This window comes from Nycticebus coucang, chromosome 15 (genome assembly GCF_027406575.1).
Source record: "Nycticebus coucang isolate mNycCou1 chromosome 15, mNycCou1.pri, whole genome shotgun sequence".
NCBI classification, from domain to species: domain Eukaryota; kingdom Metazoa; phylum Chordata; class Mammalia; order Primates; family Lorisidae; genus Nycticebus; species Nycticebus coucang.
In genome coordinates, this window is record NC_069794.1 from 13,323,018 (window position 1) to 13,347,024 (window position 24,007).

General features: G+C 41.2%; 1 protein-coding gene across 21 annotated transcripts in view; it reads left to right on the plus strand.

Moving 5' to 3' along the window:
- Positions 1–24,007, plus strand: part of DOCK9 (dedicator of cytokinesis 9) — a 288,860-nt gene that overhangs the window by 262,357 nt on the left and 2,496 nt on the right. For 13 of the 21 annotated variants that reach the window (XM_053563270.1, XM_053563264.1, XM_053563279.1 and 10 more), the window contains 8 exons: positions 9,343–9,465; positions 10,140–10,253; positions 10,928–10,963; positions 11,813–11,959; positions 15,551–15,761; positions 21,862–22,052; positions 22,895–22,995; positions 23,131–23,269. In XM_053563270.1, the coding sequence (XP_053419245.1) occupies positions 9,343–9,465; positions 10,140–10,253; positions 10,928–10,963; positions 11,813–11,959; positions 15,551–15,761; positions 21,862–22,052; positions 22,895–22,995; positions 23,131–23,269 (1,062 nt within the window). The other 8 variants (XM_053563274.1, XM_053563283.1, XM_053563265.1 and 5 more) reach the window with 2 other exon arrangements.

Below are 24,007 nucleotides of genomic sequence, written 5' to 3' on the forward strand. Positions count from 1 at the left end.
TAACCCTTAGTCCACAGGCACGAAAACTTAAAGAGCAAGAGGAAGTGAAAGGAAAATTAGGGCAAGGAAACAGATAAAAGAAATCACTCATGAGGAAGAATCAGCAGAAAACTCCAGCCAACATGAAGAACCAGTCCAGAACAACCCCACCAAGGGACCATGAGGTAGCTACTGCAGAGGACTCCACCTATACAGAAATGTTAGGAATGACAGAAAGGGAATTTAGAATACACATGTTGAAAACAATGAAAGAAATGATGGAAACAATGAAGGAAACTGCTAATAAAGTGGAAAATAACCAAAAGGAAATCCAAAAACAGAATCAAATAAGAGATGAACGATATGAAGAATATAAAAAGGATATAGCAGAGCTGAAGGAACTGAAACAGTCAATTAGGGAACTTAAAGATGCAATGGAAAATATCAGCAACAGGTTAGACCATGCAGAAGAAAGAATTTCAGAGGTAGAAGACAAAGTTCTTGAGATAACTCAGATAGTAAAAGAGGCAGAAAAGAAGAGAGAGAAAGCAGAACGTTCACTGTCAGAATTATGGGACTTTATGAAGCGTTCCGAGTTATAGGAATTCCAGAAGGGGAAGAAGAATGCCCCAGAGGAATGGAAGCCATACTAGAGAATATTATAAAAGAAAATTTCCCAAATATCACCAAAGATTCCGACACACTGCTTTCAGAGGGATATCGGACCCCAGGTCGCCTCAACTCTAACCGAGCTTCTCCAAGACACATTGTGATGAACTGTCCAAAGTCAAGACAAAAGAAAAGATTCTGCAAGCTGCCAGGAGTAAGCACCAGTTGACCTACAGGGGCAAATCCATCAGAGTGACCGCAGACTTCTCTAATGACACTTTACAAGCAAGAAGACAATGGTCATCTACCTTTAATCTACTTAAACAGAACAATTTCCAGCCCAGAATTCTGTACCCTGCTAAGCTAAGCTTCAAAATTGACGGAGAAATCAAATCATTTACGGATATACAAACATTGAGGAAATTTGCCACAACAAGACCAGCTCTACAGGAAATAATTCAACCTGTTCTGCACACTGACCACCACAATGGATCACCAGCAAAGTAAGAACTCAGAAATTAAAGGACAGAACCTAACCTCCACACTGATGCAAAAGATAAAACTAAGCAATGGACTCTCACAAAATAAGATGAATAGAATTGGCTTGAATTCCCCACTGAAGAGACATAGATTGGCTGACTAGATTAAAAAACACAAGCCATCCGTTTGCTGTCTGAAAGAAACACACCTGGCTTCAAAAGACAAATTAAAGCTCCGAGTCAAGGGTTGGAAGACAATTTTTCAGGCAAATGGAATTCAGAAGAAAAGAGGAGTTGCAATCTTATTTTCAGATACATGTGGATTTAAAGCAACTAAAGTCAAAAAAGACAAAGATGGTCACTTTATATTGGTCAAGGGAAAAATACAACAAGAAGACATTTCAATTCTAAATATGCACCCAATTTAAATGCTCCCAGATTCTTGAAACAGACCTTACTCAGTCTGAGTAATATGATATCTGATAATACCATAATAACAGGGGACTTTAACACTCCTCTTACAGAGCTGGACAGATCCTCTAAACAGAAATTAAACAAAGATGTAAGAGATTTAAATGAGACCCTGGAACAACTGTGCTTGATAGACGCATATAGAACACTCCACCCCAAAGATAAAGAATATACATTCTTCTCATCACCCCATGGAACATTCTCCAAAATTGATCATATCCTGGGACACAAAACAAATATCAACAGAATCAAAAGAATTGAAATTTTACCTTGTATCTTCTCAGACCATAAGGCACTAAAGGTGGAGCTCAACTCTAACTAAAACGCTCGACCCCACACAAAGGCATGGAAATTAAACAATCTTCTGTTGAATAACAGATGGGTGCAGGAAGAAATAAAACAGGAAATCATTAACTTCCTTGAGCATAACAACAATGAAGACACAAGCTACCAAAACCTGTGGGACACTGCAAAAGCAGTTTTGAGAGGAAAAGTCATCGCTTTAGATGCCTATATTCGAAAAACAGAAAGAGAGCGCATCAACAATCTCACAAGCTATCTTATGGAATTGGAAAAAGAAGAACAATCTAAGCCTAAACTCAGTAGAAGAAAAGAAATATCCAAAATCAAATCAGAGATCAATGAAATTGAAAACAAAAGAATCATTCAGAAAATTAATGAAACAAGGAGTTGGTTTTTTGAAAAAAATAAATAAGATAAACCACTGGCCAGACTAATGAGGAATAGAAAAGTAAAATCTCTAGTAACCTCAATCAGAAATGATAAAGGGGAAATAACAACTGATCCCACAGAGATACAAGAGATCATCTCTGAATACAACCAGAAACACTATGCCCAGAAATTTGACAATGTGAAGGAAATGGATCAATATTTGGAATCACACCCTCTCCCTAGACTCAGCCAGGAAGAAATAGACCTCCTGAACAGACCAATTTCAAGCACTGAGATCAAAGAAACAATAAAAAATCTTCCAACCAAAAAACGCCCTGGTCCAGATGGCTTCACTTCAGAATTCTATCAAACCTTCAAGGAAGAGCTTATTCCTGTGCTGCAGAAATTATTCCAAAAAATTAAGGAAGAAGGAATCTTCCCCAACACATTCTATGAAGCAAACATCACCCTGATACCAAAACCAGGAAAAGACCCAAACAAAAAGGAGAATTTCAGACCAATCTCACTCATGAATATAGATGCAAAAATTCTCAACAAAATCCTAGCCAATTGATTACAGCTTATCATCAAAAAAGTCATTCATCATGATCCAGTAGGCTTCATCCCAGGGATGCAAGGCTGGTTTAACATACGCAAGTCCATAAACGTTATCCACCATATTAACAGAGGCAAAAATAAAGATCACATGATCCTCTCAATAAATGCAGAAAAAGCATTTGATAAAATCCAGCATCCTTTTCTAATTAGAACACTGAAGAGTATAGGCATAGGTGGCACATTTCTAACACTGATTGAAGCTATCTATGACAAACCCACAGCCAATATTTTACTGAATGGAGTAAAACTGAAAGCTTTTCCTCTTAGAACTGGAACCAGACAAGGTTGTCCTCTGTCACCTTTACTGTTCAACATAGTGCTGGAAGTTCTAGCCAATACAATTAGGCAAGACAAGGAAATAAAGGGAATCCAAATGGGAGCAGAGGAGGTCAAACTCTCCCTCTTTGCTGACGACATGATCTTATACTTAGAGAACCCCAAAGACTCAACCACAAGACTCCTAGAAGTCATCAAAAAATACAGTAATGTTTCAGGATATAAAATCAATGTCCACAAGTCAGTAGCCTTTGTATACACCAAGAACAGTCAAGATGAGAAGCTAATTAAGGACACAACTCCCTTCACCATAGTTTCAAAGAAAATGAAATACCTAGGAATATACCTAACGAAGGAGGCGAAGGACCTCTATAAAGAAAACTATGAAATCCTCAGAATGGAAATAGCAGAGGTTATTAACAAATGGAAGAACATACCATGCTCATGGATGGGAAGAATCAACATTGTTAAAATGTCTATACTTCCCAAAGCAATCTACCTATTCAATGCCATTCCTATCAAAGTACCTACATCGTACTTTCAAGATTTGGAAAAAATGATTCTGCGTTTTGTATGGAACCGGAAAAAAACCCGTATAGCTAAGGCAGTTCTTAGCAATAAAAATAAAGCTGGGGGCATCAGCATACCAGATTTTAGTCTGTACCAGAAAGCCATGGTGGTCAAGACAGCATGGTACTGGCACAAAAACAGAGACATAGACACTTGGAATTGAATTGAAAACCAAGAAATGAAACTAACATCTTACAACCACCTAATCTTTGATAAACCAAACAAGAACATACCTTAGGGGAAAGACTCCCTATTCAATAAATGGTGTTGGGAGAACTGGATGTCTACATGTAAAAGACTGAAACTGGACCCACACCTTTCCCCACTCAACAAAAATTGATTCAAGATGGATAAAGGACTTAAATTTAAGGCATGAAACAATAAAATCCTCAAAGAAAGCATAGGAAAAACACTGGAAGATATTGGCCTGGGGAAAGACTTCATGAAGAAGACTGCCATGGCAATTGCAACAACAACAAAAATAAACAAATGGGACTTCATTAAACTGAAAAGCTTCTGTACAGCTAAGGAGACAATAACCAAAGCAAAGAGCCAGCCTACACAATGGGAAAGGATATTTGCATATTTTCAATCAGACAAAAGCTTGATAACTAGGATCTATAGAGAACTCAATCCACATGAAAAAAGCCAACAATCCCTTATATCAATGAGCAAGTGACATGAATAGAACTTTCTCTAAAGATGACAGACAAATGGCTAACAAACACATGAAAAAGTGTTCCTCATCTCTATGTATTAGAGAAATGCAAATCAAAACAACCCTGAGATATCATCTAACCCCAGTGAGAATGGCCCACATCACAAAATCAACCCAGGAATGGATTAACAAGCTGTGGTATATGTATACCATGGAATACTATTCAGCCATTAAAAAAAATGGAGACTTTACATCCTTCGTATTAACCTGGATGGAAGTGGAAGACATTATTCTTAGTAAAGCATCACAAAAATGGAGAAGCATGAATCCTATGTACTCAATCTTGATATGAGGACAATTAATGACAATTAAGGTTATGGGGGGGGAAGCAGAAAGAGGGATGGAGGGAGGAGGGTGGGGCCTTAGTGTGTGTCACACTTTATGGGGGCAAGACATGATTGCAAGAGGGACTTTACCTAACAATTGCAATCAGTGTAACTGGCTTATTGTACCCTCAATGAATCCCCAACAATAAAAAAAAGAAAAAAAAATATCTCAAAACTGCAGATGCTGGCGTGGATGTGGAGAGAAGGGAACACTTTTACACTGCTGGTGGGACTGCAAACTAGTACAACCTTTCTGGACAGAAGTATGGAGAAACCTCAAAGCACTCAAGCTAGACCTCCCATTTGATCCTGCAATCCCATTACTGGGCATCTACCCAGAAGGAAAAAAATCCTTTTATCATAAGGACACTTGTACTAGACTGTTTATTGCAGCTCAATTTACAATCGCCAAAAGGTGGAAACAGCCTAAATGCCCACCACCCCAGGAATGGATTAACAAGCTGTGGTATATGTATACCATGGAATACTATTCAGCCATTAAAAAAAAATGGAGACTTTACATCCTTCGTATTAACCTGGATGGAAGTGGAAGACATTATTCTTAGCAAAGCATCACAAGAATGGAGAAGCATGAATCCTATGTACTCAATTTTGATATGAGGGCAATTAATGACAATTAAGTTTATTGGGGGGGGAAGCAGAAAGAGGGAAGGAGGGAGGGGGCTGGGGCCTTGGTGTGTGTCACACTTTATGGGGGCAAGACATGATTGCAAGAGGGACTTTACCTAACAATTGCAATCAGTGTAACCTGGCTTATTGTACCCTCAATGAATCCCCAACAATAAAAAAAAAGAAAAAGAAAAGTGAACCAGTAAAAAAAAAAAAAAAATCTGATGGAGGAGACTGGACATGTCTTTTATTTGATATGTATTTATGTACTAACCTAGAGCTATTTAAAATATACCTGAAAGGCTACTCTACACAGGTACCTCACTTAAACAAACAGACCATCATCTGAGAACCATTAATAACATCCTCCTTGTATAATGCTTCCTTGGCCATTGTGGTAGTTGAGGTATGGCCATGTGTGTTTTCATGCCTTACAAAATTATCTACATCTAATCATTAATGTATTAATTCAAGAAGCTCTAAGTTTGCCAGTTCAGTATGTATTTACTCTTCCCTGCCTCCTCTTGCCTTGCACTGATTCAGCTTTTATGCCGCAGCCCTTCAAACTCCTGTGAGTCCTTCGTGCTTTGCCTCTGCCCAGGCTGTGTCTGCCCCGTCTCCACTGGTGTCCTGCTCCCATGCCCACCTTCAGCTTCACCTCACTAGCTCCTGATCCACTTTCCCCAGCTTTGCACGCTGCCCTTCCCCTCATTGCCGGGTGCATGCCTCTCCTCTCAGCATGTCTGGCCCTTTCACAGCCATCATCAGTGAACTAACTGCCATCTTTTATCATCTGCCCATGGGTCTGTCTCCCCACTGGCCAGATGGCACTGTCAGATATGTAGCATCGTAGAAGTAAGATTTTTTTCTTGATAACTACAGAGTAGAAAGTGGTGATTGTAGTAAGAGAGGTTTGTTTAGTTGGCCTGTGCATTACCATATAGAGTTTGGTTTTCAAAGCATTTTGAGGGTAAAGTTTTATTTGATGCTCACAGATGCCAATTTAGGTTCCACCTAGGATACTTTCCCCATTTTTACAAATACGGAAAAATATATTGATGCAGGCATTGCACAAGTTTTATTCTTTAGCTTTTTGTAATCAGGGGAGCATGAAAAGAATCATAAATTTTTGTCATGCTCAGCATGGATAAATTATCCATTGGAAAATATTTGAAATGAAACTAAGAAAAGGTGTACAACTTTATAATACAAGTGTAAAGGAAAAGAGATGGTATTAGAACCTTTTCTGTTTCTTCTTTGTGACTGTTATGGTAGTTACTGCATCTGTCTGGCTTTAGTGTTTGTACTTAATGAGACCTACAGTAAAAACATGAAAAAACTGCTGTACCTTTTATAAAAAGCACTGACACACCAATGATAGTTTTATGGTTTGTATGCTGTAAATGTGACACAGGAGTTAAATGGTCTTGCTTAGATAGTGTTTTCTGGTAAATTGACTTATAACTGCTTTTTTAAAATGTTTCTTTTTTTGGCATGTATAAACTTAGGCCTGCAAGAAAACAGTAGGCCAGTAATGAAAAACACAGGGGTTTGCTCTTCATTTACAGCATTATAGAGGATACAAAAATGTTTAAAAAGCAGCTATAAAACCCTTAACAAAATATTAGCAAATTAAATCTAGCAATACATAAAAAAGAAAAATAACCAAGTAGGGATTTATTCTAAAAATAGTTTCGGATGTTCTGGGGTCAACATTTGAAAACACAAGGAATTCACTACCTCAACAGAATAAATAGGAAAAATCATATGTTCCTAACAGAAGATTCAGAAAAAGCATTTGACAAAGTTAAATAGCCATTCGTGATTTTCAAAAACAAAACTAAAAGTGGAAAAGAACTTCCTTAACCTGAAAAATAAAAAAAAAAAAACTATAAAAAAACTCCAGCTAACCCTCATACTCAGTAGTGAAAGACTGAATGCTTTCCCCTAAAATTGGGAATAAGACAAGCATATCTGCTTTCATCACCCTGCTCAACATCTTGCTGGGGCTTTAGCCGATTCAGTAAGGCAAGAAAAAGAAATAAAGCTTTCTGTATTCACACATGACATAGTTATTTTATATGACAGGAAAAAAGCAAAGAATTTACAAAAGAAGCTATTAAAACTGATAATTCAGTTTAGCAAGATCACAGGATATAAGATAGTTTCATTTAAAGATACCATGGTTTCATTATATAGTTAATGATTGTTTCATATAATTCGTAGAAGCAAATATGCTAGATGGCATTTAATCCTTATTCAAACAAAGTACTTTCCTTGAACAGAAGATCATCAGAATATAAAAATAGTACTATTTACCATAGCATCAAAAATATCCTTGTGCTGTTGGCACAAGGACAGACACATATATCAGTGGAACAAAATGCGGAGTCCACACACGTATGGTCAGCTGATTTTTACAGTGGTTCAAAAGCTATTCAGTGGGGGGCGGCGCCTGTGACTCAGTGAGTAGGGCGCTGGCCCCATATGCCAAGGGTGGCGGGTTCAAACCCAGCCCCGGCCAAACTGCAACAAAAAAATAGCCGGGCGTTGTGGTGGGCGCCTGTAGTCCCAGCTGCTCGGGAGGCTGAGGCAAGAGAATCGCGTAAGCCCAAGAGTTAGAGGTTGCTGTGAGCTGTGTGACGCCACGGCACTCTACCTGAGGGTGGTACAGTGAGACTCTGTCTCTACAAAAAAAAAAAAAAAAGCTATTCAGTGGGGAAGGATGTTCTTTCATCAAGAACAGTTGGGACAACTGGATAAACATATGCAAAAAAAAAAACCTTCATACTTTATTCAAAAATAATCCAAAATGATAAAACTTATGGAGGAAAACGTAAGAGAAAGTCATTGTGAATTTGGGTTAGATAAAGATTTCTTAGCTGGAACATAAAAAGCACAATCCAGAAAACAAAATCTTCATAAATTGGACTAAATCAAAATCAAAAACTTCTGCTCTTCAAAAGATACCGTTAAATCTAGAGATAAGCTACAGATTGGGAGAAACAATTACAAATCACCTATCTAGTAAAGGACTTTTATCCACAATATTTGAAGAATTCATAGAATGTAGTAAGAAAATAACCCCATAGAAAATGAGCAAAAGGTTTGAACAGTTGACCAAAACTATGGTTGACAACACATGAAAATTTACTCAGTGTCATAAACAAAACCCACTTAAATGAACTTAAACAATAAAGGTCAGGTATTAGATTACATTAGGAAATTCTGAAAGAGATTGAGTTACTTTACAGTGCAACAAGGGGGCTCTTCACTCTGTTCTAAGGTAGACTGGCTCCTTTTCTGGCCTTGGGATGAATGTCAGCCCCAGCCACTGCAGCCTGGTGGAGCATTTCTGTCCCAGCCTTCGAAGCTAGCGTCCTAATATTCACCCAACTGATTGCTTAGGTCACATGTCTACCCATGGTCATACAATGACTATGGCCAGGAAATAGGTTCATGCTGGTTAGTGTAAAGCCAAGCCACGTGCCCCAATTCTTGAGCTATGGGTAGCTCCAAAGTTCAAGGGCTTTAGAGGAGGCAGAGTAACTATCCAAACTTCAATAGGTAGAAATTTCCAAAGGAGGGAGGAAAAGATGTTGGTGAAGCAGGCAGAGTGCCCACCACACTGCACCCCTAGATGTGTCTAACTTGGAGTGAAGTCATGCTTAGTAACCCTCCCTGTTTTATCACTGTCATTGTTCTTCAAAAGGAAAAAAATTTCCAGATTATATTTATTGAAAGAGATCTAAAATTTGAGTTTTTCCATGAGAATGTCTTATTACACAGTTGTGCAATATGATCCTTTTCCATTTTTGCTTAGAACCATGATTGAAAAAATGGCTTCTAGAAAAGAATGTGGTGATGAATTGTTCCAAGCATGAAGTTAGTGTTTGAAACTGCTGTCTGCTAGCAGGCTTACATATATGCAAGGGGCCCCTCCCCCTCTCTGTGTTCCCTGTAACACATTTCTCTGACCTTGCTTTTTGCTCAGGACGTGCTGATGGAGCTCCTTGAGCAGTGCGCAGATGGACTCTGGAAAGCCGAGCGCTACGAGCTGATTGCTGACATCTATAAACTCATCATCCCCATTTATGAGAAGCGGAGGGATTTTGAGGTATCACAGTAGCTTTTTGTTTTTCCTACTTGACAGCACAGTGATATGACGTACCCCCCAAGCCTGCTCATACGCCAAGAGAGACAGCAGGCCGTGGGTCAGTGATGAGCTTGTGGCTCTAACCCTTCACGTTACACTGAAGGTGGTCACCAGTCACCACCAGTCATCAGGCATCGCACATCCCTGGGCCCCAACTCTGTGCAGACACCCTCATATCAAACTACAAGGGTCACCACCTGACACTCCACTTTTGAAAGCCTGTGTGAACCAAGTTTTGTGGTCCCTGGGGCCATTTTCCTCAGGACTCTCCCTTACTTCACCTGCATGGGGAAAGGTGTGGCTTCGTCCTTCCTGGGCTCGGATGTTCTCCAGGTTCTCTTAGCACACCCAACAGACTAGGAAGAGCAAAAACTAATAAAAATGGCGTCAGAGAACCATCTGACACCTCACGCTAACCTGAAAAGAGAATTTCTTGCCATATGTGGAGACTTGGTGGGTCTTCATACGCAGGTTGGCTCTTTGGTCACTATAAGTTGTACAGTCAAAATATATTTTTAATTAGGTTTTTACTTAAGTTCAAGGAATTTTCACTTCCATCATCACATAAAATTATTATTTTAAGATGATTACACTATTTTCAAGTGGGAAGAAATGGGCTTTGTTCTGTTTTCCAGAGGCTGGCCCATTTGTACGACACGCTGCACCGGGCCTACAGCAAAGTGACCGAGGTCATGCACTCGGGCCGCAGGCTCCTGGGGACCTACTTCCGGGTGGCCTTCTTTGGACAGGTGAGCCTCCTGTCTGTTGTGCAGGTTGTCCTAAGTCCTTTTATTTTTTTTTTTTTAACTCTATAATAAAGTTATATCTTGTAAATTCTCTGTTTTCTATAAATGCTAATTAAATGAATTTGTCATATTTACTATGATTCTTGTCTTCCTCTGTAGTAAACTTTCTGCTTTTTTTTTTTTTCTTTCTTCCTGTCTTCTCTTTATTCCTTTCTTAAGGCAGCGGTAAGTTCTTCCTCCGTAAGCATTCTTAGTGGCATCTTTGGTACCTCAGTGTGGTTTGCCAGTTTCCTTTTCCAGTCTGTCTGTATATCCGTCCAGTCATCACAAACTTCCCTCCAAAATAAAATTAACATTTTATTCCATTTACAGAAATAAATCACCTGTTTAATTATGCATCTGTACTGCATGTTTTAAACCACAAATTAAGACTTTCTGGTTTCCTTTGTACCTGTGCACCTTTAGCTTTTGTAATATAGTATCTCCACAAGTATATTTGCTGTTACAGTATTTCAGAACCCCTATGTGAAAGGGTTTATTTAAATTTAACTTAAATTTTAACCTTTGAATCTCTAACATTATTAAATGTTATAATTTATTTGTTTAGGCTGTGTGGTTTTCTATGAGAATTATATAACCTTCAATTTGTTCTGTTATTGTCTTTTATAACTTTATAGCAATACCAGTTTACAGACAGTGAAACAGATGTGGAGGTAATTACAGTAAATGCCTAAAAAGCAAGTAATGTAGTAAAATGGCTGCATTAAACTCCTAGTTTGATGTGGGTGTTTTTTGTTTTATGTTAGCCTGCATTTTTCTAAATATATACTGTTATTTTTTTTTTCACCATTTTCTCTTTTTTATTTTAGATGAGAGACTTTCTTTAAAATTTATTTTAAATATTAACCCCAGCCGGGACTTTTGATTTTCAACCTTTTTCACTTCCCATGCAATTCTAAGCCGTATAGTCCAACATAATTGGTGCTAAAGCAGATGATGATTGTTGATGATGTTAAGTATTTTCTGGTATTGTTCTACAGGCCTTTAATATTTTTCCTTATCAGTAAAGCAAAACAGGATTTACACAAACTTCATGTAATTTGTACTAAACGTGCTCCTGGCCCGAATGTATCAGTTCGTGCCATGAAATCGCATGTAACTAGGAGCAAACAGGAGAAGGGATGTTTGTGTGTTTCTGAGGCCTCCCTGCCACAGGCTACTCATGTGTTTCAGCGAGTTCTGCTTCTTGGGAACGTGAAACAGGCTTGACTTCATGTTTAGCCTTCTCTGAGATGGCGCCGTCTTGAATCCAAAATCTTTCATTTCACTCAGCACTTAATGACAGCATTCTTAAATAAGTTTGCAGTTTTGTGTTTTTCCTTTATCTTTGCACCTAGACTTCCCATTATTATCCTTACCCTTTTTATACAGAAAACTCGTTAAGTAAGATTTTATTTTAGAATCATTCTTTTTTTTAACCCTTTTAACAAAAGAACCCTTCCTGGTGGTAAGCCTTGGGTTTGTATTCGGGGAGAACTCTTAATTGTGCTTTTATGTCACAGGGATTCTTTGAAGATGAAGATGGAAAGGAGTATATTTACAAAGAACCCAAACTCACCCCTCTATCAGAAATTTCTCAGAGACTCCTTAAACTTTACTCAGATAAATTTGGTTCTGAAAATGTCAAAATGATACAAGATTCTGGCAAGGTATGACTGTGTTTGAGTAAGTTTCATAGGAATATAGTATTATTTTGATTGATTAAATGTGATGATTATATATTATGTATTTATAAATGTGTACGGAAAAGAAAATAAGAAGAAATTAAGGATGGTTGGCTTCTAGCGGCAGGTTAAGACTTGGTCTCACAAAAGAAAGGAGACTTTGAAAGAGTGGGTTCCTGGGTTCTGTTTCTCACAAATTCTCCCCTGCACTTAGACATGACTTGATGGGCTGGGTCACTGATGGTTGGTCATGTGGACAGACAGACTGAGGAATAGACTCACCAGCTAGGAAGACTGTAGGAATGAGCTTGACATAGTATTTAGAGAGGAGGCTATCCTCTTAGATTTTGCTCTTATGAAGACAATTTTGGAACCCACACATTTTACCTGTACGTTCATGTGTCCCACCCTCTTCACGACATCTCCAGGAAGCTGGGTATCCCTCTGCTTCCTGAAACTCAGGCAGAGGTTGGGCTCTTGGTTTTTGCACTAAAAGTTCTCATACAGTGAGCTCAGATAGTACACTGGACTCTAGCCAGGCATTGGAGTAAGATCCCATCTCTAAAACAAAAGGCAACTTTTTCTTCCATTCTTGAGATACTTTACTAAGATGAATATGTTCCAGCTCCATCTGTGTAAACGTAAAAGAGGTAAAGTCTCCATCACCCACACTTTCATATGAAAGATAAAACACAACTATAGCCCAGGATGGAGGAGGGGAGGTTGGATAGAGGGAAGGTAAACGATGGGACCTCACCTATGGTACGTATTGCAAGGGTACATGTCAAATCTATTAAGTGTAGAATATAAATGTCTTAACACAATAATTAAGTAAGTGAGCTGAAGGCTATGTTAACCAGTTTGATGTAAGCATTCTAAATTGTATATAAAATCAGCATATTGAACCCCATAAATGTATTAACGTACACAGTTACGATTTCATAAAAAAAAATAATAAAATAAAAGGATAAACTCCTTCTAGCCTCTTGGAGAAAGATGAGCCCTGCCTCTTTCTGGGGACATCATTTTGGAGTGATCCTTGGTTCCTTTTCTTTCCTGAGCCTTCCTCTGGGTCCTCAGTGTCGGAACTCTGTTTCCTTGGGACCTCTCACTTTGTCCAGAGAAGAATCCTCCATTCTCCTACGCAGGGGGGTGGGCAGCTGGGGAGGGGTAAGCTTCTTACCCGTCTACCTGCCTTCTGTACCTTGGTCCTGCTTTCTGCTGAGACTCATGGACCCAGTTAGTTTCCAGACTAGTTTTCAGGGAATGACTTCTGCCCTCTTGTGGGGACTAGGGAGGGGAACCTGGCATTCTCCAGTCCAGATTGGGACTTTGGGCCTCTGGGCCCCCACACCTCACTCATCTCCCCGATCCTGTGCACGTAAGTCTAGTCCTCACATGCTTCTGAGGGCTGCACTGGCTCACGTGTGTTACCCCCTCCATGGGGATGGGGATCAGAGCTTCCTCCACTCTGCCCAGTCAACTGGCAACTCCAGGCACCTTGCTCTCTATCTCTCAGCCACTGCTGTCTTCTGCTGTCTTCCCTTGCAGGTTAATTCCATTTTAACAGGGTTGCGCAGAGGAGCAGGGATGAACATGCTACTAGTCCACTTATAAGCAGAAACCTCAACATAATCTCATGAAGACCTTCTTACTTTGTAAATCAAACTCCTATGCTCAAATTTGCCTTTTTCTCTGAAACCAAAACATATGTCTGGATCAAGTAGTGACTTAAACATTAATAGACTTCTCTCCAGGTTCTCAACAGCTCAGAGGATTACTGGACCTCCTCCTACACCCAGCGACAGCCCTTATTCCTTCTCCACACGTAAAGCCTGGGAAGTGCAGGGTAGGGAAACAGCACTGGCAAATAGGCAAGAAGGTTGCATTCCCACCACCCTTACAGTGTTTCTGCTAAAGAAAGTTAAGTTTAATAGATTTGAATACAATTAGAATGATTGGCCAGGTGGCTTTTTCTGAAACATAAAGAATAACTTTCTTTGATGTTATGTATTTTCTTAACTTCCAAAGTGGCACTTTCACATCCATTTTTTTATTTTTCTTTACAAATGTCTCTGTCCCAAGAACAGTAAAACCATCCTATTCACATTGATTCGTCCATGTAGTCGCCATATTCTGTGCACGGTCAATTGTTTCCATGTCCCTTTTTATTGCTGTAGAAGGTTAAATTCAACTAAAATGTACAAAATTGGTTTATCCCCCCTATAAGCTTTTGTGTCTTTGTGGAAAGTGCCTGTGTTTAGCCTCGGCACCTGTGGCTCAAGTGGCTAAGGCTCCAGCCACATACACCTGAGCTGGCAGGTTTGAATCCAGCCGAGACCCGCCAAACAACCATGGCTGCAACCAAAAACTAGCTGGGCATTGTGGTGGGCGCCTGTAGTCCCAGCTACTTGGGAGGCTGAGGCAGGAGAATCACTTGAGCCCAAGAGTTGGAGGTTGCTGTGAGCTATGGATGCCATGGTACTCTACCCAGTGCAACAGCTTGAGGCTCTGTCTCAAAAAGAAAAAGAAAGTGCCTGTGTTTAATTTTCTGCCATGTTACAGAAAGAGAACACCACCAGTTCCAGCAATGTGGTTTTTAAAAGCATTGACATGTTAAGTAGGAACTAAGCTTATCATTAGATTCCGTCTTAGATTAATCTGTACCTATATTAAATTAACTTGAAGCTGTTAGCATCAATCTGATCCATCTACAGATTGATGATAATTTAGAGGCCTAGCTTTCAAACATTACTCCTAAAACAAATTCCTAAAATTCTAAGCCAAAAACATTGCAGTTTAGAAAACAGAAATCAAGACTAAGGGCCATTCAACAAGGAAAATTCTGTGTGTACTTGTTCTGGGTGTGTGTACACGTGCACATGTGTTGTGAATGACTCGTGATTGTTGATCCAAGTTGTGGGTATGTGGGTGTTGGTTGTACTATTTTTCCCTCAACATATTTACTAATAAAAAGTTAGAAAATGGTGCATCTTAGAATGGGTAAAGGCGAAACTTACTAAATACAGAATATAAATGCCTACATACAATAACTAAGAAAATGCCATGAAGGCTACGTTGAACAGTTTGATGAGAATATTTCAGATTGTATATGAAACCACATTGTACCCCTTGATTGCACTAATGTACACAGCTATGATTTAACAATAAAAAAAAAATTAATTAAAAAAAAAAAGTTAGAAAAAAATATATAGCTTAGAGGCTGGGTGCAGTGGCTCACGCCTTTAATCCTAGCACTCTGGGAGGCCAAGGCAGGTGGATTGCTTGAGCTTAGGAGTTTGAGACCAACCTGAGCAAGCGCGAGACCCTATCTCTAAAAAAATAGCTGGGTGTTGTGGAAGACGCCTATAATCCCGGCTATTCAGGAGATTGAGGCAAGAAAAACACTTGAGCCCAAGAGTTTGAGGTTGCTGTGAGCTGTGATGCCATGACACTCTACACAGGGTGACAAAGTGAGACTCTGTCTCAAAGAAAAGAAAGGAAGTACAGCTTAGGTGAGGTTTGAGAGATTCCTGCAAATAGCACCAACCTTCCATTTCCTTTGTTCAATCGAAGGTCAACCCTAAGGATCTGGATTCCAAGTATGCGTACATCCAAGTGACTCATGTGACCCCATTCTTTGATGAAAAAGAATTGCAAGAAAGGAAAACAGAGTTTGAAAGATCACACAACATCCGCCGCTTCGTGTTTGAGATGCCCTTCACCCAGGCAGGGAAGAGGCAGGGTGGAGTAGAAGAGCAGTGCAAACGGCGCACCATACTGACAGGTACGTTTAGCGATGGCCGGCCCACTGGCTGGACGGCTGCCCGGAATGGGTGCAGAAGCTGCCAGTCAGAAGGGCCTTTTGAGCTTAGCGAGCTTCCGCCTCACGCATTTTGATCCACGTTTATCTGGTGTTTGCTTTTGAATACTTTTGAATGACATTTTCTTGTTTATCTGTCTACTCTTCTTCTTCCACCAGACTGGAAATTCAGAACCGGTGTAAGGTCGTTTACCCTTCATAGAATCTAACGACAATGGTGGCCCCTTATCTGCGCAGATGCTTTTGCACAATTTCAGGTGGTTTATGGACTCGTCCTAAAACCTGGTAGTACACTTTCCAGGTCATGGCCCTAGGTCCAGCCTCTGTACATGGTCCTCCGTCTCCTTACAGGAGGGTACTTATCGCATCTCTGCTGCCCAAGCTCCTGCATGGACCTGCTCAGCAATTTTAGGCTGAATGAATCAATGGGACGTGAGGCTTGATCTCTGGCCTGCATACCTACACTGCCGTTAGAGGCCACTATTCTCCTGATGCAGTTGTCATTGATCCCTTTGGCACTGATTAGCCATCGATAACCCGTTCTTGGAAATACGCTTCACATCCATTTCCTAATGGGACAATTTGGGGGGGAGTTTGACCCCTTCATTCGTAGGTTAAGGTCAGTAGCATAACTGGGGTAACATAAAATAATTTCTTGACTTAAAAAATCAGCGGGAGGCCTGTGCAGAATGCCAAGTATGTCATTAGCCCCCATTGAGGCATGTTTTCTAAAGAGCTGCCCTAGTTAGTTCAAGCTGAGAAAGCATCCCCTGCTTTCCTAGACGCTGGTACTATGTTTCTTTTCTTTTTTTTTTTTTTGAGACAGAGTCTCCCTACATTGGCCTGGGTAGAGTGCCATGGCATCATCATAGCTCACAGCAACCTCAAACTCTTGGGCTCAAGCCATCCTCTTGCTTTAGCCTCCCGAGCAGCTGGGACTACAGACAGCCACCACACCTGGCTAGTTTTTCTATTTTAGTAGAGACAGGGTCTTGCTCTTGCTCAGGCTGGTCTTGAACTCCTAAGCTCAAGCAATTCACCTACCTTAGCTTTCCAGAATGCTAGGATTACAGGCATGAGTCACCGCACCTGGCCAGCACTGTGTTTCTATCTGGACAGTGTCATAAATGGAGGGCGTGCTGTTTAGATGCTGCATTCAGGTGATGCTCAGCTCTCAGGGAATTTGGCCGTGCACGTGGGAGGGTTATACAGCCTGTGATTTATATCTCAGTAAAGCTGTTATCAAAAAAATTATGAATCATTATTAATTATCTCAGGACAGCATATTACAGGAATTTTTCCCCTTCCTTGTGAGGGAAATGAGATAAAAGTTAAAAACCCATATTCTTAAAGTGTCCTCCTACTGCTTATAGAATAACAAAGTAAGCTATGTGAAGCACAGACAACATCGTTCTCACAATTGTCAGCCCCTACCCCATAAATAAATGAATTATTTTTCTAATGCACACATCAGTAGCAAATTCTTATTAAGCAAGATAACTACATCTCTGGATGGAGTCATTTTATGAGAATTATTAGCTCATAGCATTTATCAGACTAGCTCTAACAACTTTACTTTTGATTCTTTAAATCAGGGGTTATCAAAGGTTATTCCAGGACCAGCAGCATCAGCATCCTCTGGGAACTTTTAAAAATGCACATTCTGGGGCCCAACCCCAAGACCTGCTAAGACAGAAACTCTGGAGTGGGCTTGGGTGTTCCTATTCAGCAAGTCCTCTGGGTGATCTGATGCACACTCAGATTTGAGAACTGCTGCTTTAAGTAAACCTGGGTCGCTGCTGAGTCAAGGTCAGGATGTATTATTGTGGTTGTTGGGAAGGCAGCAGACTGAGTCAGAGTTACCAGAGGCTGTTTTCATTAGGCACATTTCCTTCAGGGTTACAGTTTACTATTTTGTTACTTGAGATTAGATAAAGCATGGGGTATGTAAGCAAAACTCTGTATCTGCCAGAACAGAGGAGACACCCTCACTGTTGGGGCTAAGAATAACCACCCTCCACAGCCTGGGCAGTGGAGAGTCTGGCCCGGGGTCCTACAGATCTAGGTCATAGCCTTGGTGTGTGACTTTTGGCAGGTAGCTCACCCTTTCTGCCTCACTTGGCTCCTCTATAAAATGAGAGAGCATTCTCATCGTGTTAAATACTCCTTAAGTTGTAGCCTAGAATGGAAAGAATGCACTTCATTTTGCTGGATTTTATCCACTATTGGGCTTCTTGGGGTTGATGGTGAACAAGGGGAGATTATAATCTAATAAAACACACAGCGTGGTTTCTCCCTAAAAGATCTCAGAATGTCAAAATGATACTTATGGACAGCATGAAGATTTAGAGAAAATGTTATAAAAATGCCACTAAAAGCCAGGGGTAGTTGGGTCACACCTGTAATCCTAGCACTTTGGGAGGCCAACACAAGAAGATCTGAGGCCTCAGAAACACTGAGGCCAGGTGTTTGTGACTAGCCTGGGCAACGTAGGAAGACCCAGTCCCTGCAAAAAATAGAAAAACTAGCCAGGTACTGTGATATGTGCCTGTAGGCCCAGCTACTTGGAAGCTGAGGCAGGAGGATCACTTAAGCCCAGAAGTTCAAGGCTGCATTGAGTTATGATGATGTCACTGCAATCCCACCAGAGAGACAGAGCAAGACTGTGTCTCTTTTAAAAACAGCCACTAAAAACATGTATACTCTATGTCAACCTTTAGTTAAGGGTACACACTTTAGGGCATTCCGAAGACTTTAAACCAGTAGTTCTCAACCTTCCTAATGCCATGACCCTTTAATACAGTTCTTCATGTTGTGGTGACCCCCAACCATAAAATTATTTGTGTTGCTACTTCATAACTGTAATTTTGCTACTATTATGAATCGCAGTGTAAATATCTGATATGCAGGATGATCTTAGGCGACCCTTGCGAAAGGGTTGTTCAATTCCCAAAGGGGTCACGACCCACAGGTTGAGAGCCACTGCTTTGAACGTGTTTTTCCTTAAGTTATCATCCCTTGGATTCTTCTTCCGTTGCCTTGCTTCACAGCTGACTCTTGGCCTCTTGGGTTGTAGGGAGCCTGGCCTTCCCCACCCCTGCCCTGGACCAGTGCAGACTCACCTTCCAGGGCTGTGCCCCATGCTCATTAAAAACCCTGGTGGTCACCCTCCAGCCTCCTCAGTGGCAAGTTCTGAGCCTGCCCTGAAACATGAAACATGACACCCCACCCCACCGCAGGAATGTCTGCCAAGCAGTTTCTCCCCAGTCCCTATTCCATAGTTCTTCCAGTCAGGAACTGACTCCCACCCAGGTTGGAAACAGCCTCCTGCCCTCCACCTTCCACTAAGGCCAAGCAGAACATACGGCTACCCTGCTTATCAGCTGGGTCTTCCCCATCCACCAACAAAGTGGCTTGGTGGGTCGGTCACCTAACCATCCACCCTCCAGGGCCTTCGTCAGTTCCACAGAATGGCTGGCATACCAGCCATTAATGACACACTAATGACAAAGGTGTATGGTCCGGTGCAGCACTGTTCCAGCTGGGGGAGACAGGCGGCAGTAGGCAGGCTGTTAGCAGATTAGCAGATGTCCCCACACTGGAATGTAACCTGTGCTCTGGACAAAAGTGAAAGGAGAAGGGAGTGTGTGGTTGAGGGCAGGGTTGCAGTTCAGATGAAGTGGACGGGGTAGGCCTCACTGAAGAAGTGACATTTGTGTCAAGACCTGAAGAAGGTAAGAAGTACGCCAGGGAACATGGACGGAGAAGAAGCCGTTAGGGCAAAGGCCAAGAGCAGGGGTGCCTGTGCTGGGACTGTTAGGGAACCACGAGGAAGAGGCCGAAGCAGCAGCAGCCCCAGGAGCCTGTGGGAGAGGAGACACATGAGGCCAATGAGGGGGTTTGGGGAAGGGCTAGGGGGATTCCCACATCACACAGGCCTGGCAGCTCCACGTGGATCCCAGGCTTTCTCTTTTCACCTGTGGCCGGTGGCTCCAATTACTGTCAAAAGCAGTGGTGGCTCAAGACTTTGACACTGAGTAAAGTTGGTATGATCCCTGGACACCTCACAGACGTTACCACTGGAGTTGGTTTTTCTCTCTTAACTAATGGTGCTGCCGCACTGGAGCTCACAAGGCTTATGATGTGGCTGGAAGCCTTTGGAAATGTTTCTGCAGGTGCCTCTTCCTTACAAACAGGAAGGTGGTCTTGTTTCTCTATTAAGCCACACGGGTGGCAAACACAGGCCCCTCCATCCCAGAGCTGCCTCCCTGGCTAGGGAGCAGAGAGGCCTAGTTGTCATTAATGTCAGAGAAGCTTCTATTGAAAGAGAGTCTGTGGATCCCAATACTGCCATTAAAAACTGTGAAACCCAAGGTAGGAATCCTGACCCTCCACTGACAAGGCATTTGTGAATAGAACAGGCCTACAGGTGTGCAATACCTGAGGTCATCTCAGGGTAGATGTTTTCCCCAGCTTCATCCAGACCTTGGTTGGCCCATTGGAACTCTGGGTTTACCTCTGGGAGGTAACCTCTTTCCCATTCTGACAAGTCCTTCCAGAGAGTAAACTCTCATGGCCATTGAGGAAATCATAGTGAATTCAAGCATGACCACTCCCTCCTGAATAAAATAAGAATAAAATAAGCTTTAAGTACTTATCTGCAGGCCTATTAGTAAATATATGGAGGATGCCAAAAAATTAAGGAAAAAACAGTATTAAATCTGTAATGCTTAAGTCATGTTTGATTTCTGCAATGACAAAAGGTGTTCAACGCGACTTGTATTCATTTGTTATTGGTATACATTGAATATTACAATTAATACACTTTTTCCTTTCTTAAAATGTGTATACATTTTTTCATACCCTCTTATTAAATGAGACGATCGTAGATATTCATAAATATTTATAGAGATAAGGGTGTGAATAGAAATGTGAAACAGAACCAAATTAGAACCTGCTATTTTTCTGTTTATTTTTAAACTAAACCTTTGGTATTAATCTGTTTAAGTATCTTATTATAATAAATAAAAACTATTAATTGGGTATTATAATAAAAACAATATTGTGTTGCACAATATCGAGTTTCTCTTATACATTAAGTATGTAAGGAAAAGTAAATATTTTTACTTATATTTTTTTCATTGCTATAAGTTTCAAAATACCTTTATTAGTAGTACAACCCTAAAAGTTTGTGAATTTCTGATTCATTAAATGCTTTGCATGGAAATATATTTTTATGTGTTATTTTTTCATTGGATTCTGACATTTATTCAAGCTTAGCAGGTGGGAGCCAGGTACGGTGGCTCATGCCTATAATCCTAGTACTTTGGGAGGTCAAGAAGGTTGGATTGCTTGAACTCAGAAGTTCAAGATTAGCCTGAGCAAAAGCAAGAGCAAGTAAAGAGCATCTTTACTAAAAATAGAAAAAAATTATCTGGGTGTTGTGATGGGTACCTATAGTCCCAGCTACTTGGGAGGCTGAGACAGGAGGATTTCTTGAGCCCAGGATTTTGAGGTTGCTGTGAGCTAGGCTGACATCACGGCACTCTACCCCAGGCAAGAGAATGAGACTCTGTCTAAAAAAAAGCAAACAAACCTAGCAGGTGGTTCAAAGTTGTTCTATGGGCAAAAATGAATTTTCTTAAGGATATTTTTAAGGAACTATCTTCTGGACTCAGTGTGTTATGTAGTATCTCAAAGCTGTTTAGTCTTTTTATGTTGTCAGAGTCATCTTCTACCTGCTAACGCATTCAGGTCTTAGAACTTCCAAGGGCATTTATAGATGAGGAAATTGAGTAAGGAATGGTAAAATGATTTCTTCAAAGACACACTTCTCATATTAAAGGAGTGTCAAGGAACCAACTCTCTTGACTTTGTACGACACATCATAAGTGGTTACATGATAATGAAGATAATATTCTGGCTCTACAGAGTACTAGATGTGACTTTGGCCAGCTGGCTTTATGTTTCTTATATTTGTAAAAAGGAAATAAAAATTTTCGACCTTGAGAGCAGTAAAGATCATGCCAGTGTGGACTAATTCTGGGTCTCACTCTCCTGGCAGCAATACACTGCTTCCCCTACGTGAAGAAGCGGATCCCCGTCATGTACCAGCACCACACCGACCTGAACCCCATCGAAGTGGCCATTGACGAGATGAGCAAGAAGGTGACAGAACTCCGGCAGCTGTGCTCCTCGGCCGAGGTGGACATGATCAAGCTGCAGCTCAAACTACAGGGCAGTGTGAGCGTTCAGGTGAGCCAGGCAGAGCAGGCCAAGGGCCTGGGGAGTTCCAGGTTGTTCACGCCAGCAGTGTCTACTTCCCATCCAGGGTTACCAGGTGGTCCTCCCTGCCTTGTCTCGTCCCTCCTGATGTCAGAGCAGGTGGGGACATGCCATGAGCTGTCATTCTCACTGAGCTGTTGGTGAGGGCAACAGCTGTCCATACTACTATGATTTTTTGGCTATTTGGAAGGTCTAGGTACCTAGATGGAAGCCTCAAGACTCTTGTAAATATAAACAAGTGTGGAGAGCAGTAGGTTTCTTATAAAACAATCATTTTATGTTTTCTGAAAACTATCTGAAAAAAGTATCTTAAATTTCACTCTCTTAACATTTTTTGATTAACAGAAGTTCTTTATTAATATAGCCCAATCAGCCAATATTTTTCTTGACTGGTAGCATTTCTGTTCTTGTTTTTAAGAGCTGGCATAGCTACTTTTTTTTATACCTGTCCGCTATAGCATAGCACAGATCACAGGGACTAAATACCATGGTAGGTAAGAATCCTTGATGTGGAGCTGGAAGACTTGGGCTGGGGTCTCTGGCATTTTGCTTCTTGGCTTTCCAAACTTGAACAGGCATCTAACTTTTCTAAGAGTTAGTTTCTTCTTACATAAAATGAACTGTCATCACAAGTGCCGGGAGGGTGGCGGAGGTGATGGAATCCAGTGACATGAGAGTACGTGCTTTGTGGTTGCCTTGTGGGTTGTTAAATTCCTGGACTTGTTTGTTTCCCATGCAGGCACCTGAAGCTAAAGCAATGATAATGGTCATTCTCTTCCTAACTTAGTTTCACTTCTTTGCTTTTTTTCTAGGTCAATGCTGGCCCCTTAGCGTATGCCCGAGCTTTCTTAGATGACACAAACACAAAAAGATACCCTGACAATAAAGTGAAATTGCTTAAGGAAGTTTTCAGGTAAAGCACACGGAAAATGTCTTTTTCTCCTCATGTACTGATGATTCCTGTGAGCATTCAGGAAAGAGATGCTACCAGTTGGACTCATTCTTTGTCCTCTGTGTGCCTTTATTTCCCTCTCCCATACCACTTCAGGCAATTTGTGGAAGCGTGTGGTCAGGCCTTAGCCGTGAACGAACGTCTGATTAAAGAAGACCAGTTAGAGTACCAGGAAGAAATGAAAGCCAACTATAGGGAAATGGCAAAAGAGCTTTCTGAAATCATGCATGAGCAGGTTAGTGCCACCTGGCCCTGATACCTTGAGGTTCTTGTTTAGGGAGTGAAGATAAGTTGGGGGTCTCAGGTAACACCCTGTGATGACCTAAGCCTTCTGCTATCCTTCCAGAATTTTAATATCTGATGAAAAATGTAGCCTGCCACATTCCTGCTTCCCTCTAGCCCTGGGCTGTTCTGGGAACAGCTGACAGATCACTTGTGTGTCCTTATCTAAAGCAACCCTAGGAGCAGCACCTGCCTCATTGTCGCTCCGTCTCTTTCCACTCTGGTCTAGTCCCCCAAATTCCTCACACACACAAAAATGCCAACTGTTCCTGCAAAATTCTCTGTTCACTTAACCCTTTGGAGGAACAGGGCTTCCCACCCTGGCTTAAGGAATTATCTGCTGCATTAAAGGCCTTTGGCGGTTCGAAACTATAGCTGCTGTCCATGTTTGTCTGCGTACAGCTGACCTGGGTGCCCCAGTGGATTCTTTGTGGCTGCGTCTGTGTTTCTTCTCATCACAGGCCCCTTCCTGATTCCTCTGCTCTTACTTCTTTCTGTGTGAACTTTGCTAGGGTTCCGCATATAGGTTCGGTAGTCATCAGCCAAGATGGGTGACCAGGGTGCCAACAGGGGAAGCAGCATCCACGTTATTGTTTTGCAAGGAGTCCCTCCTCCACCAACCACAGGAACGTTATCGGAGTCACTGTCCTAGTCTTTATGGTTAATGTTAGTCCCTTCATAACGCAGAACT